This window comes from Salvelinus namaycush, unplaced genomic scaffold (genome assembly GCF_016432855.1).
Source record: "Salvelinus namaycush isolate Seneca unplaced genomic scaffold, SaNama_1.0 Scaffold466, whole genome shotgun sequence".
Lineage (NCBI taxonomy): Eukaryota > Metazoa > Chordata > Actinopteri > Salmoniformes > Salmonidae > Salvelinus > Salvelinus namaycush.
Genome location: NW_024061160.1, coordinates 114,372 through 138,263, shown reverse-complemented (window position 1 = coordinate 138,263; position 23,892 = coordinate 114,372). Strand labels below are relative to the sequence as shown.

The 23,892-nt window shown below is 44.0% G+C and overlaps 2 protein-coding genes across 2 annotated transcripts in view; both read left to right on the top strand.

Moving 5' to 3' along the window:
- LOC120041431 (toll-like receptor 2) overlaps positions 1-8,648 on the top strand; it is a 36,517-nt gene extending 27,869 nt beyond the window's left edge. The window contains exons 7-16 of the mRNA XM_038986382.1: positions 352-419; positions 1,674-1,760; positions 1,960-2,145; positions 2,478-2,758; positions 4,218-4,319; positions 4,470-4,593; positions 4,992-5,343; positions 5,526-5,622; positions 7,973-8,057; positions 8,348-8,648. Of these exons, the coding sequence (XP_038842310.1) occupies positions 352-419; positions 1,674-1,760; positions 1,960-2,145; positions 2,478-2,758; positions 4,218-4,319; positions 4,470-4,593; positions 4,992-5,343; positions 5,526-5,622; positions 7,973-8,057; positions 8,348-8,488 (1,523 nt within the window). The 3' untranslated portion in view covers positions 8,489-8,648. The remainder of the gene's footprint in view (positions 1-351; positions 420-1,673; positions 1,761-1,959; positions 2,146-2,477; positions 2,759-4,217; positions 4,320-4,469; positions 4,594-4,991; positions 5,344-5,525; positions 5,623-7,972; positions 8,058-8,347) is intronic.
- An 11,048-nt stretch (positions 8,649-19,696) lies between these two features.
- On the top strand, positions 19,697-21,872 carry LOC120041432 (leucine-rich repeat extensin-like protein 3). The gene is made up of 2 exons (XM_038986383.1): positions 19,697-19,729; positions 20,223-21,872. Exons 1-2 carry the CDS (start codon positions 19,697-19,699, stop codon positions 21,870-21,872), a joined length of 1,683 nt encoding a protein of 560 aa, XP_038842311.1.
- Positions 21,873-23,892: the final 2,020 nt, after the last annotated feature.

Sequence of the window (23,892 nt, the reverse complement as noted above, 5' to 3'; positions counted from 1 at the left end):
TCATTAATAATATTTTGATCGAAATCCATTTCCATATGCAGAATCCTGATAGAAATCTATCTCCATATGCAGAATCCTGATAGAAATCTATCTCCATATGCAGAATCCTGATAGAAAGCTATTTTCATATGCAGAATCCTGATAGAAAGCTATTTCCATATGCAGAATCTTGATAGAAAGCTATTTCCATATGCAGAATCCTGATAGAAATCCATTTTCATATGCAGAATCCTGATGGAAAGCTATTTTCATATGCAGAATCCTGATAGAAAGCTATTTTCATATGCAGAATCCTGATAGAAAGCTATTTCCATATGCAGAATCCTGATAGAAAGCTATTTCCATATGCAGGCTCCTGGAAGCATGCTAGACGGACTCACCTTGACAACCTGGACACAGTCTACTTCAGAAACATCGAGGTGAGGTAGTATTGTTAGACACCTTAACACAACACTCGTCAAGAGGTTTGGGATCTCTTGTCATAACGGCTAAGGTGATTGGTTGGTCAGATGTCAGATGTACATAAGTATTTGAAATATAAATAAATATATAAATAACATACATTATTATTACACTGAACAAAAATATAAAACACAACATGCAGCAATTTCAAAGAATTACAATTCATATAAGGAAATCAGTTAATTGAAATTAATTGATTAGGCCCTAATCTATGGATTTCACATGACTGGGAATACAGATATGCATCTGTTGGTCACAGATACCTTAAAAAAAGGTAGGGTTGTGGATCAGAAAACCAGTCAGTATCTGGTGTGACCACCATTTGCCCCATTCAGCGCGACACATCTCCTTCACATAGAGTTAATCAGGCTGTTGATTGTGGAATGTTGTCCCACTGCTCTTCAATGGCTGTGCGAATTTGCTGGATATTGGACGAAATTGGAACATGCTGTTGTACACGTCGATCCAGAGCATTCCAAACATGCTCAATGGGTGACATGGCTGGTGAGTATGCAGGCCATGGAAGAATTGGGACATTTTCAGCTTCCAGGAATTGTGTACAGATCCTTGCGACATGGGGCCGTGCATTGTCATGCTAAAACATGAGGTGATGGCGGCGGATGAATGGCACGACAACGGGCCTCGGGATCTCGTCACGGTATCTCCGTGCGTTCAAATTGTCATCAATAACACGCAATTGTCTCAGAGAGTGAAGGAGAAGAAGAAGCCGGATGTGGAGGTCCTGGGTTGGCGTGGTTACACGTGGTCTGCGGTTGTGAGGCTGTTTGGAAGTACTGCCAAATTCTCTTAAATTACGTTGTACGTGGCTTATGGTAGAGAAATGAACATTAAATTATCTGGCAACAGCTCCGGTGGACATTCCTGCAGTCAGCATGGTGTTGTGTGACAAAACTGCACATTTTAGAGTGGCCTTTTATTGTCCCCCAGCACAAGGTGCACATGTGTAATGATCATGCTGTTTAATCAGCTTGTTGATATGCCACACGTGTCAGGTAGATGGATTATCTTGGCAAAGGAGAAATGCTCACTAAACAGGGATATAAAACACATTTGAGAGAAATAAGCTTTTTGTGTGCATGGAACATTTCTGGGATCTTTTATTTCAGCTCATGAAACATTGGACCAAAACTTTACATGTTGCGTTTATATTTTTGTTCAGTTTATATATTTTTTTTATGTTTTATTATCAGATCCTGAATGTCTATAAGTTCACCTCCTTCCTGCCTGTGGGATTTCTACTGAAAAACCTCAGACATATCTCTATCATTAACTGTAAGGTAAACATGTTTATAATTTGTTTTACAAATAATGAAATACTTATTACTGAATAGTATGTACACTATTTATAATTATGAAACGGCTAGTTCCAGCCAAGCAATCTGATTGGTCAAAGGGCGTATGTAATGTTATTGAAAAATGACCGAATCCCTTTATGATCATTAACAAACCAATGGAACAAATCTGTCTCTCCTCCAGGTGTTTGTGATGCCGTGTCTGACCTCTCTCCTGTTGACCCAAATGGTGTACCTGGACCTGAGTGGTAACCTACTGACCGACCTGACCTTGACGGAATCTCTGTGTCACGGGATGGGGTTCCTGAGGAATCTCAGAGTTATTAACGTCAGCGACAATGCCCTAAAGTCCATTTCCCTCATCAGCAAAGTGTGTAACTGTTGCACCCTATTCCCTACATAGTGCACTAGTTTGAAGCACAGCCTAGGTACTGTAATTTGGTTAAGACTGCTAGTTAGGCGACACCATTAACTTGTACTGCTTCTATCTATCTTGTTTGACATCGTATTGTTTTAAACCTCGAGAAGAGGACTGAAGAAAGCCCATTAATAATAATTAATAATAATTAACATTTTTTTTTAGTCAAATAAGCATCCTTCTGTTTTAGTCTTTCCATTTTAAGAGAAATGCTAAATAAGTACTAGGTAGAATTATTAATAATAAAAAAAGATATTTTCTCTTTTAATTTCAAATCACCTCAGCTCGTCACCCGTCTGGACAAGCTAGTCCACCTGGACATCAGTCAGAACGCCTACACCTCCATGCCTCAAACCTGCTCCTGGCCACAGACCCTGACTCACCTCAACCTCTCGGGGGCTAAGCTGCGGAGGGTCACCCCCTGTCTGCCCCTGACCCTGGAGATCCTGGATCTGGGACACAACGACCTGACAGCCTTCCGTAGTGTTGCTCTCCCGGCCCTGAGGGAGCTGCACCTCTCTGGGAACAAGTTGATGCGTCTGCCCCCTGGATGGTTGTTCCCGAGGTATCGAGAAAGAGCTCAACTCTTAGCCCAACAAATTGGGGGGGTCGATCAGTTTTAATATAGCAGATAGATTATAGCTTCTATCGATGTAGTTGTCTGCGTCATCTCCAATCCCCCATATATTTTTGGGAAATATGTACATAAATAATATATTTATTTTCTTAGCTACACTCTTAGCTCAGCTCTTAGCTCAGCTCTTAGCTACGCTCTTAGCTCAGCTCTTAGCTACGCTCTTAGCTACACTCTTAGCTACACTCTTAGCTCAGCTCTTAGCTCAGCTCTTAGCTCAACTCTTAGCTACACTCTTAGCTCAGCTCTTAGCTCAGCTCTTAGCTACGCTCTTAGCTACACTCTTAGCTACACTCTTAGCTCAGCTCTTAGCTCAACTCTTAGCTCAACTCTTAGCTACACTCTTAGCTCAGCTCTTAGCTCAGCTCTTCTTGTCTTGCATAAATAAATCAAGGTAATGAGCCCGTCTGTATCAAGCATCTCAGAATAAGAGTGTAAGAGTGCAGATCTCGGATCAGGTTCCCCTTGTCCCATGTAATCTTATTAATCAGTTTGATCTATGCAAACTGATCCTGACATGCTGATGTAACCGATGTGAAATGGCTAGCTAGGTAGCGGTGGTGCGCGCTAGCAGCCTTTCAGTCGGTGACGTCACTTGCTCTGAGACCTTGGAGTAGTGGTTCCCCTTGCTCTGCAAGGGCCGCGGCTTTTGTGGAGCGATGGGTAACGATGCTTCGTGGGTGACTGTTGTTGATGTGTGCAGAGGGTCCCTGGTTTGCGCCCGGGTCGGGGCGAGGGGACGGACTAAAATTAAACTGTTAAACTGACCACTCCGCTCGCGTTGCAAAATAAATGTACACACACACGTTATTCAATCATTGCACCAACACTGATCGCGTGCGTCAACGAGTGTCTGCATAGCCAGGGGCTAAAATAGAACTTGGTTCTATTTGTGACTCTTGATGCGCTGCAAGTCCCGCCTCTCCCATCTCCACATTGGTTTTTAGGAGCATATACCCACGTGGGTGATTGAAAGATGAACTGAGGTCAACACTCCAGTCCAGTTGATGGTGGTGATGCACCTTAAAGTTGGTTGCCAACCGCCATATAAAGTCCAACGAAGAAGAAGCCTGAAGGAGGAGAGATTACTAGAAACAAACTCAATTTACCCTTTTATCCGAGTATTAATTGTCAGAGTAGAGGACCTTGTGCATTTGAGATAAAATAACAACCCGATGTTTATATCCCGGGACAAATGTCGCACGCGGACGCAGGCGCGTGAGCGGTCTGATCAGCATGTAAAACAGTACTCCTATTCTGAGATGTAATACGTACGACCCAAGTCTTAGCTCAACTCATAGCTCAAACTGTGATCCTCTTGCGTAAATAAATGAAAGGGCATTTAGTTGGAGTCAACAATCGAGAAAATTACATTTGTTTTGTTCCCCAGCCTGGAGGTTCTCCTGATCCAGAGCAACACTCTCAACATGTTTGGACCCGTGGACCTCCGACTCTACAGGAGGCTCCGAGCACTGCAGGCCGGTCAGAACAGGTCTGTGGGTGCTCAAAAGTACTAGTACCCTAAAGTACTAGTACCCTAAAGTACTAGTGCCCTATGTAGGTAATAGGGGCCTGCCTTAGATTGTAAAATCAATGATCCCTGCAGCCCATAATTCCCATCCTACTTCTTCTTCTTCTTCAGTTTTGTGTGTTCTTGTGAGTTTGTCTACTTCATGGTGTGGAGGTGGGGTGGAGCAGTAGAGGGCAGCGTTGAGCTAACAGACAGATGGGATAACTACCTTTGTGACTCACCGCTGCCCCTGCAGGTCATTTATATATTTACTATTATTTATCACTATTAGTACCATTAGTACCATTTTTATTATTATTGTTAACTATTATATTCTTATTCTCTTCACTAAATGCTTACTTGTACGTTTATCTTATTTTTTTACTGATTATTCTATTTTTATCATCAAATATACTTTGAGGAGAGTTTGCATTTCTCAGTACTGTGTATACTTCACTATATCCTGTGTAGGGTTGCAAAAATCGTGTAACTTTCCAAAAAAAGTCCCAGGTTTCCCAGAAATCCCGGGCTTAAAGATATCCTGAATCAGGTTGGAATAAGCAGGAAATCTGGGAATCCTCGTAATTGTGGGAATGTACCCGGATTTTTGCAACCCTAATCCCGCGCATATAATAAATAATATTTGATTTACAGGGCCAGAGGGTCGACCGCGTCCGGCTCTCACCGTTCCAATGTCATCGCATCCTCCTCGTGTCCGCACTCTGCGGTTGCATGCTCGTTTCCGGAATCATGTTCGTAATTCTGCTCTGGAAGCTCCACGCGGTGTGGTACGTGAGGATGATGTGGGCGTGGCTTAAAGCCAAACGGAACTCCGGGAGCCAGAAGCGCCGGGATGCCGCAGGGAATGCCGAACCCCTCTGCTATGATGCGTTTGTGTCGTACAGCGAGCAAGACGCAGAGTGGGTCGAAGAACTCCTGGTTCCAGAGCTGGAGAATTCCCAGCCTCCGCTCTCCCTCTGCCTCCACAAGAGAGACTTCCTGCCAGGTCGATTGATTTAATCCATTAATTATTCCCTCACGTTCTTCCCACTCTTCTTAGCTAGCTTGTTCAAGTTTTCATCCCTTGCTTTTTATCTGTTTGGTTTTGTTGTACCGTGTCCTTAGGATTCTTTGAAAGGCGGTTTAAATTGAATGTATTTTGTTTAATTTATTTCTTTATTTCTTTAGGCCACTGGATCATCGACAACATTATCAATGCAATGGAACGTAGTCGACGCACCCTCTTCATCCTGTCGGAACACTTCGTCCACTCCGAGTGGTGCCGGTACGGTGTCATTCTGTCCTGTCTTACTACTATGCAGAACGGGGCCTACTACAACTATAATTCGTTAAGATCAACATCTAAGCGTCATTACAGATTCATGCTTGAGATGGCGCCCGGAAGAGATGGCTGCTGGTTACTGTAGTAGGGTGGTAGCAACACAAGTGTTGCAATCCAATGTGTCCCTGCTGCAACACATAACGATACTGATGTTTAATAGTGTCCCTGCTGCAACACATAACAATACTGCTGTTTAATAGTGTCCCTGCTGCAGAACATAACGATACTGCTGTTTAATAGTGTCCCTGCTGCAACACATAACGATACTGCTGTTTAATAGTGTCCCTGCTGCAACACATAACGATACTGCTGTTTAATAGTGTCCCTGCTGCAACACATAACGATACTGCTGTTTAATAGTGTCCCTGCTGCAACACATAACGATACTGCTGTTTAATAGTGTCCCTGCTGCAGAACATAACGATACTGCTGTTTAATAGTGTCCCTGCTGCAACACATAACGATACTGCTGTTTAATAGTGTCCCTGCTGCAACACATAACAATACTGCTGTTTAAACTTCTTATGGCTGCAATCCCGGTAAACGTGATGGTATGACAACAGCCAGTCGAAGTGCAGGGCGCCAAATTCAAAACAACAGAAATCTCATAATTAAAATTCCTCAGACATACATGTGTCTTATACCATTTTAAAGGTAATCTTGTTGTTAATCCCACCAAAGTGTCCGATTTCAAATATGCTTTTCAGCGAAAGCACTACAAACAATTGTTAGGTCACACCAAACCACAATAAGCACAGTCATTTTTCCAGCGAAAGATAGCAGTCACAAAAAGCAGAAATATAGCTAAAATTAATCACCAACCTTTGATGATCTTCATCAGATGACACTCATAGGACTTCATGTTACACAATACATGCATGTTTTGTTTGATAAAGTTCATATTTATATAAAAAAATCGGAGTTTACATTGGCGCATTACATTCACTAGTTCCAAAAACATCCAGTGATTTTGCATAGCCACATCGTTTCAACAGAAATACTCATCATAAATGTAGATGATAATACAAGTTATACACATGGAATTATAGATATACTTCTCCTTAATGCAACCGCTGTGTCAGATTTCAAAAAAACTTTCAGTGGAGTTAATAGTGGAGTTAATAGTGGAGTTAATAGTGGAGCTCAGAGTGGAGTTAATAGTGGAATTAATAGTGGAGCTCAGAGTGGAGTTAATAGTGGAGCTCAGAGTGGAGTTAATAGTGGAGCTCAGAGTGGAGTTAATAGTGGATCTCAGAGTGGAGTTAATAGTGGATCTCAGAGTGGAGTTAATAGTGGATCTCAGAGTGGAATTAATAGTGGAGCTCAGAGTGGAGTTAATAGTGGAGCTCAGAGTGGAGCTTACAGTGGAGCTCAGAGTGGAGTTAATAGTGGAGCTCAGAGTGGAGTTAATAGTGGAATTAATAGTGGAGCTCAGAGTGGAGTTAATAGTGGAGCTCAGAGTGGAGTTAATAGTGGATCTCAGAGTGGAGTTAATAGTGGATCTCAGAGTGGAGTTAATAGTGGAATTAATAGTGGAGCTCAGAGTGGAGTTAATAGTGGAGCTCAGAGTGGAGTTAATAGTGGATCTCAGAGTGGAGTTAATAGTGGAGCTCAGAGTGGAGTTAATAGTGGATCTCAGAGTGGAGTTAATAGTGGATATCAGAGTGGAGTTAATAGTGGAGCTCAGAGTGGAGTTAATAGTGGATCTCAGAGTGGAGTTAATAGTGGATCTCAGAGTGGAGTTAATAGTGGAGCTCAGAGTGGAGTTAATAGTGGATCTCAGAGTGGAGTTAATAGTGGATCTCAGAGTGGAGTTAATAGTGGATCTCAGAGTGGAGTTAATAGTGGATCTCAGAGTGGAGTTAATAGTGGAGCTCAGAGTGGAGTTAATAGTGGATCTCAGAGTGGAGTTAATAGTGGAGCTCAGAGTGGAATTAATAGTGGAGCTCAGAGTGGAGTTAATAGTGGATCTCAGAGTGGAGTTAATAGTGGAGCTCAGAGTGGAGTTAATAGTGGAGCTCAGAGTGGAGTTAATAGTGGAGCTCAGAGTGGAGTTAATAGTGGAGCTCAGAGTGGAGTTAATAGTGGATCTCAGAGTGGAGTTAATAGTGGAGCTCAGAGTGGAGCTCAGAGTGGAGTTAATAGTGGAGCTCAGAGTGGAGTTAATAGTGGATCTCAGAGTGGAGTTAATAGTGGAGCTCAGAGTGGAGTTAATAGTGGAGCTCAGAGTGGAGTTAATAGTGGAGCTCAGAGTGGAATTAATAGTTGTAACACAATAATATTGTTGTTCCAGGTACGAGTTGGACTTTTCCCACTTCCGTCTGTTTGACGGGGACTCCGAGGCGGCCGTCCTGGTGCTTCTGGAACCCATCTCCAAGGTAGGAAGGAGCTAGGTTGCACATCAAATGGCACCCTATTCCCTATATAGAGCACTTCTTTAGACCAGGGCCCTATGGCACCCTATTCCCTATATAGAGCACTACTTTAGACCAGAACCCTTAGGGAGACCCATAGATCTCTGGTCTAAAGTAGTGCACTATATAGGGAATAGGGTGTCATTTGGGAGACAACCCTTGTGTTAACTCATCCCATCTTCAAGGATGATCAAATGTGTGTATCTGTGTGTGTGTGTGTGTGTGTGTGTGTGTTTGTGTGTGAACATCCCAAGGACGACGTTCCCAAGCGCTTCTGCAAGCTCCGCAAGTTGATGAGCTCCCGTACCTACCTGGAGTGGCCGCAGGAGGACGAGAGGAGGGCAGAATTCTGGACCAACCTCCGTCTGGCCGTGAGGGGCGGAGATGAGCTGTGATCCAACCGGGTTCTGGGAAGTCTGGAATCCCAGAAATCTACTCAGAGGAGTCCAGAATTATTCTATTTTCTGCCGACAGTAAAGATTGGTTGGTTGATGAGTTGGTTAAATGTTTGGGTGGTTGGGTTGCTTAATTGATTGGTTGGGTGAATTGGTTGGTTGGTGGGCTGGTTAATTTATTAGTTGGGTGGGTTGGTTAATTGATAGGTTGGGTAGTAGTTTGGTTATTTGATTGGCTGGGTGGGTGGGTAGAGGGTTGGTTAACTGATTGGTTGGGTGGGTGGGTAGAGGGTTGGTTAACTGATTGGTTGGGTGGGTGGGTAGAGGGTTGGTTAACTGATTGGCTGGGTGGGTGGGTAGAGGGTTGGTTAACTGATTGGTTGGGTGGGTGGGTAGAGGGTTGGTTATTTGATTAGCTGGCTGGGTGGGTTGGGTTGCTTATCCTTATTCCTTATAACTTAGTGTTGACATGAACAAGGGACTGATGAAACTTGATATGTATTTATACATTTTATATTCTTATCGATTGTGAATTTAGCATTATATGAATTTTTGTGTTTGGAATAATAATTGTCATTGTTTTGACTTTACTTCACCAAGTTGTCCTTTATTTGACCAAGTTGTCCCCTTCAGACATTTACTTCACCAAAAATGTTATTCATTCAGTATTTTTGATCACATTAGAAAGCTGATACATTGTCACTGTCAAGTGAAAATCTCATTTTTAAAAGTTAATATTCTGTTAACTCATACCCAAATATTGTTGTTGAGTCATCCTATCCTCATAGAAAAAACACTTTGAAAATCCCATCTAAAACAGACCGTTAAAAGAATGCTTCCAATTCCCTCATAGAGTATGATGTCAGCAGTCTAGAGGAGGCTGAACTGGCCAATCAGTGATCTACTTGCATGAATATTTAAATTATTATGATGAATATTTTTTTTTTTTACCTTTAATTAACAAGGGAAGTCAGTTAAGAACACATTTACATTTGGCCTACTATGGGCCCTGGTCCATAGTCCATAGTTTTTTTGGTTCTGAGTATACATTTATATCTCTCAGTTAAGAACACATTCTTCTTTACATTGATGGCCTTATGACCGGTATAAGCCCACACCATTCAAACACAGAAAAGCTGCTTTTTGACATAGTTAATATAAAACAAATTGGAAGGAAAACTATTTTACTCATATTGCAAGAATAGAGTGGACGATACGGTATCAAACGTGGAAACGATGTGTTTGATTCAGACTTTCAGACTGTTGGTGGTACTTCCCATACAATGTTATTTCAAAAAAACATTTCAATCAAATCAAACTTTATTTGTCACATGCGCCGAATACTCTAGAGGAAAAAGAAACAGCACATTTATTTAGGCGAGGTGCTGGCTAGCGGAGTAGAAAACTTGAAAACAAAAGTAGAGCCGCACACTCTAGGAGCTCACAATACAAAAATGTAATATCCAACGTTTCGACAGGCAAGCTGTCTTCATCAGGGTATAATCCGAATACAACAGGTGTAGACCTTACTGTGAAATGCTGACTTACAAACCCTTAACCAACAGGTGTAGACCTTACTGTGAAATGCTGACGTACAAACCCTCAACCAACAGGTGTAGACCTTACTGTGAAATGCTGACTTACAAACCCTCAACCAACAGGTGTAGACCTTACTGTGAAATGCTGACTTACAAACCCTTAACCAACAGTGCAGATCAAGAAGACGATATAAAAGTATTTACCAAGTAGGCTAAAATATAAGCAATAGCAAGCTGTTAGTAGCCCATGTTCCTCACGCTAATAATTTGGTCTATTTTCACCAAAGCGGTATTGTAAACACATTTTGGAAAATGACGTGGATATATTGAAGCAACATCTCAAGACAGCAGTCAGGAAGTTAAAGATTGGTCGCAAATGGGTCTTCCAAATGGACAATGACCCCAAGCATACTTCCATAGTTGTGACAAAAAATGGCTTAAGGACAACAAAGTCAAGGTATTGGAGTGGCCATCACAAAACCCTGACCTCAATTCTATCGAAATATTGTGGGCAGAACTGAAAAAGCATGTGCGAGCAAGGAGGCCTATAAACCTGACTCGGTTACATTAGCTCTGTCAGGAGGAATGGGCCAAAATTCACCAGACTTATTGTGGGAAGCTTGTGGAAGGCTACCCGAAACATTTGACCCAAGTTAAACAATTTAAAGGCAATGCTACCAAATACTAATTGAGTGTATGTAAACTTCTGACCCACTGGGAATGTGATGAAAGTAATAAAAGCTGAAATAAATCATTCTCTCTACTATTATTCTGACATTTCACATTTTTTAAATAAAGTGGTGATCCTAACTGACCTAAGACAGGGAATTTTTACTAGGATTAAATGTCAGGAATTGTGAAAAACTGAGTTTAAATGTATTTGGCTAAGGTGTATGTAAACTTCCGACTTCAACTGTAAGTGCATGTGATACCAAGGAGCCTACTACGTTTTCATAATGTTTAATTATTTATTTAAAGGGAAGAGACATTGAAACCTAGGTCTCATTTCCAAATATGCCCTGCATAATACAATATACACAAACCTAAACACATACACAGACTCAAATACAAAAACACAGTCATGGGAAATAAAACATCACCCAGAAAAACAGTTATATTCCTCCACAAATAAGTCATCAATCAAGACTTTAAACAGCACCAGAACATCAAGATGAAATGTATTTGGAATTAAAACTAAAATCAGATTTATCTAGCTGGGTGGAGACCCTAGGAACCTCACGAGTTAACCAATCCTGTGAACGGGTTAGGAACCTCAAGAGTTAACCAATCCTGTGAACTGGTTAGGAACCTCAAGAGTTAACCAATCCTGTGAACAGGTTAGGAACCTCAAGAGTTAACCAATCCTGTGAACGGGTTAGGAACCTCAAGAGTTAACCAATCCTGTGAACTGGTTAGGAACCTCAAGAGTTAACCAATCCTGTGAACGGGTTAGGAACCTCAAGAGTTAACCAATCCTGTGAACGGGTTAGGAACCTCAAGAGTTAACCAATCCTGTGAACGGGTTAGGAACCTCAAGAGTTAACCAATCCTGTGAACTGGTTAGGAACCTCAAGAGTTAACCAATCCTGTGAACGGGTTAGGAACCTCAAGAGTTAACCAATCCTGTGAACTGGTTAGGAACCTCAAGAGTTAACCAATCCTGTGAACTGATTAGGAACCTCAAGAGTTAACCAATCCTGTGAACTGGTTAGGAACCTCAAGAGTTAACCAATCCTGTGAACGGGTTAGGAACCTCAAGAGTTAACCAATCCTGTGAACGGGTTAGGAACCTCAAGAGTTAACCAATCCTGTGAACTGGTTAGGAACCTCAAGAGTTAACCAATCCTGTGAACGGGTTAGGAACCTCAAGAGTTAACCAATCCTGTGAACTGGTTAGGAACCTCAAGAGTTAACCAATCCTGTGAACGGGTTAGGAACCTCAAGAGTTAACCAATCCTGTGAACAGGTTAGGAACCTCAACAGTTAACCAATCCTGTGAACAGGTTAGGAACCTCAAGAGTTAACCAATCCTGTGAACGGGTTAGGAACCTCAACAGTTAACCAATCCTGTGAACAGGTTAGGAACCTCAAGAGTTAACCAATCCTGTGAACTGGTTAGGAACCTCAAGAGTTAACCAATCCTGTGAACGGGTTAGGAACCTCAAGAGTTAACCAATCCTGTGAACGGGTTAGGAACCTCAAGAGTTAACCAATCCTGTGAACGGGTTAGGAACCTCAAGAGTTAACCAATCCTGTGAACTGGTTAGGAACCTCAAGAGTTAACCAATCCTGTGAACTGGTTAGGAACCTCAAGAGTTAACCAATCCTGTGAACGGGTTAGGAACCTCAAGAGTTAACCAATCCTGTGAACGGGTTAGGAACCTCAAGAGTTAACCAATCCTGTGAACTGGTTAGGAACCTCAAGAGTTAACCAATCCTGTGAACAGGTTAGGAACCTCAAGAGTTAACCAATCCTGTGAACAGGTTAGGAACCTCAACAGTTAACCAATCCTGTGAACTGGTTAGGGCAAATCAGGTGTCTATACTTCAACAGCAGAGTTAGATAAGACAGAGGTTGATGAAGTAGGGCGTTGTAAACAAAACGGGAGTCATGTAGAGATCTACGGGTCTTTAGGGAAGTCCAGACAACCTTTTGATACAGGATACAGTGATGAGTATTAAACCTGTCCCCTGTAACAAAACGGGAGTCACGTAGAGATCTACGGGTCTGTAGGGAAGTCCAGACAACCTTTTGATACAGGATACAGTGATGAGTATTAAACCTGTCCCCTGTAACAAAACGGGAGTCATGTAGAGATCTACGGGTCTTTAGGGAAGTCCAGACAACCTTTTGATACAGGATACAGTGATGAGTATTAAACCTGTCCCCTGTAACAAAACGGGAGTCATGTAGAGATCTACGGGTCTTTAGGGAAGTCCAGACAACCTTTTGATACAGGATACAGTGATGAGTATTAAACCTGTCCCCTGTAACAAAACGGGAGTCACGTAGAGATCTACGGGTCTGTAGGGAAGTCCAGACAACCTTTTGATACAGGATACAGTGATGAGTATTAAACCTGTCCCCTGTAACAAAACGGGAGTCATGTAGAGATCTACGGGTCTTTAGGGAAGTCCAGACAACCTTTTGATACAGGATACAGTGATGAGTATTAAACCTGTCCCCTGTAACAAAACGGGAGTCATGTAGAGATCTACGGGTCTGTAGGGAAGTCCAGACAACCTTTTGATACAGGATACAGTGATGAGTATTAAACCTGTCCCCTGTAACAAAACGGGAGTCACGTAGAGATCTACGGGTCTGTAGGGAAGTCCAGACAACCTTTTGATACAGGATACAGTGATGAGTATTAAAACAGTCCCCTGTAACAAAACGGGAGTCACGTAGAGATCTACGGGTCTTTAGGGAAGTCCAGACAACCTTTTGATACAGGATACAGTGATGAGTATTAAACCTGTCCCCTGTAACAAAACGGGAGTCATGTAGAGATCTACGGGTCTGTAGGGAAGTCCAGACAACCTTTTGATACAGGATACAGTGATGAGTATTAAACCTGTCCCCTGTAACAAAACGGGAGTCATGTAGAGATCTACGGGTCTGTAGGGAAGTCCAGACAACCTTTTGATACAGGATACAGTGATGAGTATTAAACCTGTCCCCTGTAACAAAACGGGAGTCATGTAGAGATCTACGGGTCTTTAGGGAAGTCCAGACAACCTTTTGATACAGGATACAGTGATGAGTATTAAACCTGTCCCCTGTAACAAAACGGGAGTCACGTAGAGATCTACGGGTCTTTAGGGAAGTCCAGACAACCTTTTGATACAGGATACAGTGATGAGTATTAAACCTGTCCCCTGTAACAAAACGGGAGTCATGTAGAGATCTACGGGTCTGTAGGGAAGTCCAGACAACCTTTTGATACAGGATACAGTGATGAGTATTAAACCTGTCCCCTGTAACAAAACGGGAGTCATGTAGAGATCTACGGGTCTTTAGGGAAGTCCAGACAACCTTTTGATACAGGATACAGTGATGAGTATTAAACCTGTCCCCTGTAACAAAACGGGAGTCATGTAGAGATCTACGGGTCTGTAGGGAAGTCCAGACAACCTTTTGATACAGGATACAGTGATGAGTATTAAAACTGCATCTAAAGGTTTAACAGTAGTAGTAGCTGCACTTTGATTAATAAAACCACCATAAACAACAACAGATAAAAAGGTTGACTGAATAATAATCTGCTTCCTACCGCTTAGAGAACGTTACGATCTGTTTCTGTAGAAAAAGACAACTTTTAAATGTTAGCTTCTTCTTAACCAGCTCATCTCTATGTTTTTTTAAACAACAATCCCGATGTCTAAGTATTGATATGCGGGAACACGTTTGATTGGAGAACCATCGAGTGTTAACACGTAGTTCATCTGGAACATTCTTACGAGAGTTTGAAAACATGCTTTTCGCTCTGCCCGTATTTAAGCACACGTTTTAAAAATCAGCAATGGATTCCTGCATAGCTATGAAATGTGACTGTAGTTTTGACACAGTCAGATCAACAGTCAAGGCAACAGCATACATAATAGCTTAATTGTTAATAAAGTCACCATTTTGTTACAATATGATTTCGCCAATTTCTTATATTTGCCATAAATTTTAATTATAAAAAAAATATTTCTTACAAATACATTTAAATGCATGTTGGAATTAATTTCACAAAAAACATTTGTAAATATAAATAAAATATATTATAAAATACATCACTTTGAAATGCATTAAATACATTTTCTGATGCATTTAATATAGTGCTTTCGGAAAGTATTCAGACCCCTTGACTTTGTCCACATTTTGTTACGTTACAGCCTTATTCTAAAATGGATTAAATGGACACTACAAGCTTGGCACACCTGTATTTGGGGAGTTTCTCACATTCTTCTCTGCAGATCCTCTCAAGCTCTGTCAGGTTGGATGGGGAGCGTTGCTGCACAGTTATTTTCAGGTCTCTCTCTCTCACCGCTCCGTTCATCTTTCCCTCGATCCTGACTAGTCTCCCAGTCTCTGCTGCTGATAAACATCCCCACAGCATGATGCTGCCACCACCATGCTTCACCGAAGGGATGGTGCCAGGTTTTCTCCAGACATGACGCTTGGCATTCAGGCAAAATAGTTCAATCTTCGTTTCATCAGACCAGAGAATATTGTTTCTCATGGTTTCAGTCTTTAGGTGCCTTTTGGCAAACACCAAGCGGGCTGTCATGTGCCTTTTACTGAGGAGTGGCTTCTGTCTGGCCACTCTACCATAAAGGCCTGATTGGTGGAGTGCTGCAGAGATGTTTGTCCTTCTGAAAGGTCCTCCCATCTCCACAGTGGAACTCTAGAGCTCTGTCAGATTGACCATCGGGTTCTTGGTCACCTCCCTGACCAAAGCCCTTCTCCCCCGATTGTTCAGTTTGGCCGGGCGGCAGCTCTAGGAAGAGTCTTGGTGGTTCCAAACTTCTTCCATTTAAGAATGATGGAGGCCACTGTGTTCTTGGGGACCTCCAATGCTGCAGAAATGTTTTGGTACCTTTCCCCAGATCTGTGCCTCACACAATCCTGTCTCTGAGCTCTACGGACAATTCCTTCGACCTCATGGCTTGGTTTTTGCTCTGACATGCACTGTCAACTGTGGGACCTTATATAGACAGGTGTGTGCCTTTCCAAATCATGTCCAATCAATTGAATTTACCACAGGTGGACTCCAATCAAGTTGTATAAACATCTCAAGGATGATCAATGGAAACAGGATGCACCTGAGCTCAATTTCGAGTCTCATAGCAAAGGGTCTGAATACTTATGTAAATAAGGTATTTCTGGGTTTTAAATTTAATAAATTATTAAAAAGAAAAATAAATTTCTTCGCTTTTTCATTATGGGGTATTGTGTCTAGATTGAGGATTTTTAAAATGTATTTAATCCATTTTAGAATAAGGCTGTAACGTAACAAAATGTAGAAAAAGTCCAGGGGTCTGAATACTTTCCGAATGCACTGTATACTCACTCACTACATTGACACTGAATTTAAAATGGATTCAATTGAGATTTTGTGTCACTGGAATACACACACACAATACCCCATAATGTCAAAGTGGAATTATGTTTAAAAATATATTTTTTAAATGAATTAAAAATGAAAAGCTGAAATGTATTGAGTCAATAAGTATTCAACCCATTTGTTATGGCGATGCCTATATAAGTTCAGGAGTAAACATTTGCTTAAAAAGTCAAATCAAATTTGATTTGTTTACATGCGCCAAATACAACAGGTGTAGTAGACCTTACCGTGAAATGATTACTTACAAGCCCTTAACCAACAATGCAGTTCAAGAAAGCGAGTTAAGAAACATTTGATTAATTGTTCAGCAGTCTTATGGCTTGGGGGTAGGTATTAAGGAGCCTTTTGGACCGAGACGTGTCGCTCCGGTACCTCTTGCCGTGCGGTAGCAGAGAGAACAGTCTATGACTTGGGTGACTGGAGTCTTTGACAATTTTTAGGGCCTTCCTCTGACACCGCCTGGTATAGAGGTCGTGGATGTCAGGAAGCTTGGCCCCAGTGATGTACTGGGCCGTTCGCACTACCCTTCTGTAGCACCTTACGGTCGGAGGCTGAGCAGTTGCCGTACCAGGCGGTGATGCAACCAGTCAGGATGCTCTCGATGGTGCAGCTGTAGAACTTTTTGAAGAAATGGTGACCTATACCAAATGTTGGGAATAGGTTTTGTCGTGCCCTCTTCACGACTGTCTTGGTGTGTTTGGACCATGATAGTTTGTTGGTGATGTGGACACCAAGGAACTTGAAACTCTCAACCCGCTCACCGTAAGTGCAGCCCCGCTCGATGTTAAATGGGGGGGCCTGTTCGTCACATACTAAGTTGCATAGACTCACCGTGTGCAATAAGTGTTTAACATGATTTTTTCAACGACTACCTCATCTCTGTACTCAACACATACAGTTAACTGTCCCTCAGTCGAGCTGTGAATTTCAAACACAGATTCAACCACAAAGACCAGGGAGGGTTCGTAGTGCCTCGCAAAGAAGGGCTCCTATTGGTTCATTCACCAATATATTTTGTGAATAAAGGCTCTCCAGGGTTATTATTCATAAATACTTCCCTAACCCAAAATAATATACAAATGGTGCTAAAAAGGGGGAAGAATTGTGTGTATCTACATAGCTTTCTTTCATTGATTCATAATATTCTGATCTGTCCTCTCTCCATATATTCTAGTGAGTCTGTCGAGAAAATTCAAATAAAAAAAAAAGATACACCAAATTTAAAAGGGACGACTTTAGATAAATGTACTGAAAACCCTACTGAACGAAAACTCCACGAGAAAAATCTGTTGGCTAGCGAAGTGGGAAGTGTTTTCAGCGACTGAATTAAATGTATTCAGACTGAATTCAATGTATTCGGACTGAATTCAATGTATTCGGACTGAATTCAATGTATTCAGACTGAATTCAATGTATTCAGACTGAATTCAATGTATTCGGACTGAATTCAATGTATTCAGACTGAATTCAATGTATTCAGACTGAACTAAATGTATTCAGACTGAATGAAATGTATTCAGACTGAACTAAATGTATTCAGACTGAATGAAATGTATTCAGACTGAACTAAATGTATTCAGACTGAATGAAATGTATTCAGACTGAACTAAATGTATTCAGACTGAACTAAATGTATTCAGACTGAACTAAATGTATTCAGACTGAATGAAATGTATTCAGACTGAACTAAATGTATTCAGACTGAATTCAATGTATTCAGACTGAACTAAATGTATTCAGACTGAATGAAATGTATTCAGACTGAACTAAATGTATTCAGACTGAACTAAATGTATTCAGACTGAATGAAATGTATTCAGACTGAATGAAATGTATTCAGACTGAACTAAATGTATTCAGACTGAATGAAATGTATTCAGACTGAATGAAATGTATTCAGACTGAACTAAATGTATTCAGACTGAACTAAATGTATTCAGACTGAACTAAATGTATTCAGCACCCGCAAGGGAACCCAGCCTACAAAGCCTGTAACACACCTGCATAAGGTCAGTCTGAATACCGACGACTGAGAAGTGCGTAGGAAAGACGTGTTTCGGAAACGCGTACATTTCCTACGTCAGAACCGGGCCCTTAGAGCCTTATGACATGCTAGTAATTCTTCTCTGATATTCAAAATCGGCAATCAAAAGAGAAATTACTTCTACCAATCAAGATACAGCTGTTTTTGTAACCGAATCAACGCGGGGTTTTTTTCTCACAAACTCACAAACTTTTTCTCAAAAAACAACTGCCTACTACTACTGCAAATGTTGGATCTTAATTTGACCGGTATTGTCACAGCAGTAAAAATAACCATGCAGCAACAAGATTTGTATTGGCCATCACGTTGCCACGGGAAAGTGAATTATATATTTCTTTCTGTCACCATTTAAAAAAAATAAAAATAAAAAATCTGTTTGTGCTGGCCAAGCCAATAGGAGTCAAGACTGAGCTAGTCCTGGTTCCAGGTAAGTACATACAACACGGTCCGTATACTCGGACTTCTCGCACTAAAATTAGGTGACAGACCATGTAGCTATGGACCCTTAGACTTAGCGAGTGCTTCAAAAGCAGAAGGCTATAGTTAGTTAGCCAGTTTCGTGACATATTTCAGTGAATTTATGTAAATCACAAAGCATTTTATGCTGCGCAGGAAAATGTTCTGCGTCAACAGGGTGATCAAATTAAGATCCCACCTAGTACTACTCCTCTTCCTCCTCCTAAATCAAATCAATGCTTTTGACACATCCAGCTCCAGAACCAGCCATAGAGCCAGCTGGCTAATCCTCTGAATACAGTACAGTAAACAAAACACAAATCTGAGCAACAACATAACATTAGCTAGCTAGACAAGGTTAGCAAGATGGCTAGCTAGACAAGGTTAGCAAGATGGCTAGCTAGACAAGGTTAGCAAGATGGCTAGCTAGACAAGGTTAGCAAGATGGCTAGCTAGACAAGGTTAGCAAGATGGCTAGCTAGACAAGGTTAGCAAGATGGCTAGCTAGACAAGGTTAGCAAGATGGCTAGCTAGACAAGGTTAGCAAGATGGCTAGCTAGACAAGGTTAGCAAGATGGCTAGCTAGACAAGGTTAGCAAGATGGCTAGCTAGACAAGGTTAGCAAGATGGCTAGCTACACTGACAGCTGTTTTAAACTTCACGTGGAAATTTCGACAGCCAATTCGTAAAAAATGTAGAAGTAGCTTTCGTCATTCTTTAGAGGTGGAACATAAAACGTGCATTTAATCTCTAGGACAGGAAATTACGTTGAAATAGTGACGACAACTTCCTCTGGAGGGGGGACGGGGACGGGTCCTTTAAGCCAACAACATATTTTGCACACAACAGTTCCGTAAGTACCATTTTACACAAGAACCAAATTCCACTATATTCCCTATTTCGTGGGGAGGGGGGCGATAAATAGACCCGAGCCAGCTGTTCCCTCTGCTGCGTGAGCACGCCAGCTGTTCCCTCTGCTGCGTGAGCACGCCAGCTGTTCCCTCTGCTGTGTGAGCACGCCAGCTGTTCCCTCTGCTGCGTGAGCACGCCAGACATTATGGAGGATCACACGTGGGAAAAGCATGCTCACGTGAGAGAAGAAACACCCACTTACAGACAGGAACCTCCACCATCATCTACGAAGGTAGGCAGAAACTGCTTCTCCAATAGAAATCCTCGATTACACTTGTAGGTGATGTCATGGTGACATTGGCTAGCTAAGCTCATGCGTAGAAACACCTCATCGGGTCGAACGGCCGTCTTGCTGTCCATATCGAGGAAGTATTGCCATTTATTGGTATAAGGGTTAGAATCCAGCCCACTGCCCTTCGACTCCTCCTCTTCCTGTCATCCAGCCCACTGCCCTTCGACTCCTCCCCCTCCTGTCATCCAGCCCACTGCCCTTCGACTCCTCCTCCTCCTGTCATCCAGCCCACTGCCCTTTGACTCCTCCTCTTCCTGTCATCCAGCCCACTGCCCTTCGACTCCTCCTCTTCCTGTCATCCAGCCCACTGCCCTTTGACTCCTCCTCCTCCTGTCATCCAGCCCACTGCCTTTCGACTCCTCCTCTTCCTGTCATCCAGCCCACTGCCCTACGACTCCTCCCCCTCCTGTCATCCAGCCCACTGCCCTACGACTCCTCCCCCTCCTGTCATCCAGCCCACTGCCATACGACTCCTCCCCCTCCTGTCATCCAGCCCACTGCCCTACGACTCCTCCCCCTCCTGTCATCCAGCCCACTGCCCTACGACTCCTCCCCCTCCTGTCATCCAGCCCACTGCCATACGACTCCTCCCCCTCCTGTCATCCAGCCCACTGCCATACGACTCCTCCCCCTCCTGTCATCCAGCCCACTGCCCTTACGACTCCTCCCCCTCCTGTCATCCAGCCCACTGCCCTTCGACTCCTCCCCCTCCTGTCATCCAGCCCACTGCCATACGACTCCTCCCCCTCCTGTCATCCAGCCCACTGCCCTACGACTCCTCCCCCTCCTGTCATCCAGCCCACTGCCCTACGACTCCTCCCCCTCCTGTCATCCAGCCCACTGCCATACGACTCCTCCCCCTCCTGTCATCCAGCCCACTGCCCTACGACTCCTCCCCCTCCTGTCATCCAGCCCACTGCCCTACGACTCCTCCCCCTCCTGTCATCCAGCCCACTGCCATACGACTCCTCCCCCTCCTGTCATCCAGCCCACTGCCATACGACTCCTCCCCCTCCTGTCATCCAGCCCACTGCCCTTCGACTCCTCCCCCTCCTGTCATCCAGCCCACTGCCCTTCGACTCCTCCCCCTCCTGTCATCCAGCCCACTGCCCTTCGACTCCTCCCCCTCCTGTCATCCAGCCCACTGCCATACGACTCCTCCCCCTCCTGTCATCCAGCCCACTGCCCTTCGACTCCTCCCCCTCCTGTCATCCAGCCCACTGCCCTTCGACTCCTCCCCCTCCTGTCATCCAGCCCACTGCCATACGACTCCTCCCCCTCCTGTCATCCAGCCCACTGCCCTACGACTCCTCCCCCTCCTGTCATCCAGCCCACTGCCCTTCGACTCCTCCTCTTCCTGTCATCCAGCCCACTGCCCTTTGACTCCTCCTCTTCCTGTCATCCAGCCCACTGCCATTCGACTCCTCCTCTTCCTGTCATCCAGCCCACTGCCATTCGACTCCTCCTCTTCCTGTCATCCAGCCCACTGCCCTTCGACTCCTCCTCTTCCTGTCATCCAGCCCACTGCCCTTTGACTCCTCCTCTTCCTGTCATCCAGCCCACTGCCCTTCGACTCCTCCTCTTCCTGTCATCCAGCCCACTGCCATTCGACTCCTCCTCTTCCTGTCATCCAGCCCACTGCCCTTTGACTCCTCCTCTTCCTGTCATCCAGCCCACTGCCCTTCGACTCCTCCTCTTCCTGTCATCCAGCCCACTGCCCTTCGACTCCTCCTCTTCCTGTCATCCAGCCCACTGCCCTTTGACTCCTCCTCTTCCTGTCATCCAGCCCACTGCCCTTCGACTCCTCCTCTTCCTGTCATCCAGCCCACTGCCCTTCGACTCCTCCTCTTCCTGTCATCCAGCCCACTGCCCTTTGACTCCTCCTCTTCCTGTCATCCAGCCCACTGCCCTTCGACTCCTCCTCTTCCTGTCATCCAGCCCACTGCCCTTCGACTCCTCCTCTTCCTGTCATCCAGCCCACTGCCCTTTGACTCCTCCTCTTCCTGTCATCCAGCCCACTGCCCTTTGACTCCTCCTCTTCCTGTCATCCAGCCCACTGCCCTTCGACTCCTCCTCTTCCTGTCATCCAGCCCACTGCCCTTCGACTCCTCCTCTTCCTGTCATCCAGCCCACTGCCCTTTGACTCCTCCTCTTCCTGTTCCCCCCATCTTTCACCCTGTAATATCTCTAAACTAACACAGTACATAATAATAGTACCTGGTTACTACACACAGAAATACAAATCGTTCATTATCATTTGTTTTAATCAACATGAATTGTGATTCAACTGCAAACCCTTCCTGTGTGTGAAACAGACGTGTAAAGTTGTTTGGCAAACACATAGCTCAGCCTTTTCCAAACCTCTCCTCTGGTACCTCCAGCCGTCCTCAAACCTCTCCTCTGGTACCTCCAGCCGTTCTCAAACCTCTCCTCTGGGACCTCCAGCCGTTCTCAAACCTCTCCTCTGGTACCTCCAGCCGTTCCAAACCTCTCCTCTGGGACCTCCAGCCGTTATAAACCTCTCATCAAGGACCTCCAGCCGTTATAAACCTCTCCTCTGGTACCTCCAGCCGTCCTCAAACCTCTCCTCTGGTACCTCCAGCCGTTCTCAAACCTCTCCTCTGGGACCTCCAGCCGTTCTCAAACCTCTCCTCAAGGACCTCCAGCCGTTCTCAAACCTCTCCTCAAGGACCTCCAGACGTTCCAAACCTCTCCTCTGGGACCTCCAGCCGTTCCAAACCTCTCCTCTGGGACCTCCAGCCATTCTCAAACCTCTCCTCAAGGACCTCCAGCCGTTCTCAAACCTCTCCTCTGGGACCTCCAGCCGTTCCAAATCTCTCCTCAAGGACCTCCAGCCGTTCCAAACCTCTCCTCAAGGACTTCCAGCCGTTCTCAAACCTCTCATCTGGGACCTCCAGCCGTTCTCAAACCTCTCATCTGGGACCTCCAGTCGTTCCATGTATTTGAACTATTCCAGAGCTATCACACCTGATTCAACTTGTCAACCAATCATCAAGCCCTTGACTATTTCAATCAGGTGCGCTAGGTCAGGGTTGCAACAAGAGGTCATAGAGGAAGAGGTTTATAACACCTAGGGGTCATAGAGAGGTTTATAACACCTAGAGGTCCCAGAGGAGAGGTTTATAACACCTAGAGGTCCCAGAGGAGAGGTTTATAACACCTAGAGGTCCCAGAGGAGAGGTTTATAACACCTAGAGGTCCCAGAGGAGAGGTTTATAACACCTAGAGGTCACAGAGGAGAGGTTTATAACACCTGGAGGTCCCAGAGGAGAGGTTTATAACACCTAGAGGTCCAAGAGGAGAGGTTTATAACACCTAGAGGTCCCAGAGGAGAGGTTTATAACACCTAGAGGTCACAGAGGAGAGGTTTATAACACCTAGAGGTCCCGGGGGAGAGGTTTATAACACCTAGAGGTCATAGAGAGGTTTATAACACCTTGAGGTCCCAGAGGAGAGGTTTATAACACCTAGAGGTCACAGAGGAGAGGTTTATAACACCTAGAGGTCCCGGGGGAGAGGTTTATAACACCTAGAGGTCATAGAGAGGTTTATAACACCTTGAGGTCCCAGAGGAGAGGTTTATAACACCTAGAGGTCCCATAGGAGAGGTTTATAACACCTAGAGGTCCCAGAGGAGAGGTTTATAACACCTAGAGGTCATAGAGAGGTTTATAACACCTAGAGATCCCAGAGGAGAGGTTTATAACACCGGGAGGTCATAGAGAGGTTTATAACACCTAGAGGTCATATAGGAGAGGTTTATAACACCTAGAGATCCCAGAGGAGAGGTTTATAACACCTAGAGGTCATAGAGAGGTTTATAACACCTAGAGGTCCTGGAGGAGAGGTTTATAACACCTAGAGGTCCCAGAGGAGAGGTTTATAACACCTAGAGGTCATAGAGAGGTTTATAACACCTAGAGGTCCCAGAGGAGAGGTTTGAAAAAGGCAAACATATAGCCAACAGCTCTTTATCGGTCAGGCCTGGAATATAATAATGCTATCCATAGAACGGGCTTGGAACCTCT

Bases quoted from the DNA above. Each gene is read 5' to 3' on its own strand.
- LOC120041432 (XM_038986383.1), top strand. From the start codon at position 19,697: ATGGAGGATCACACGTGGGAAAAGCATGCTCAC. The intron at 19,730-20,222 runs GTGAGAGAAGAA...CCTGTCATCCAG, and splicing joins CGTGGGAAAAGCATGCTCAC to CCCACTGCCCTACGACTCCT.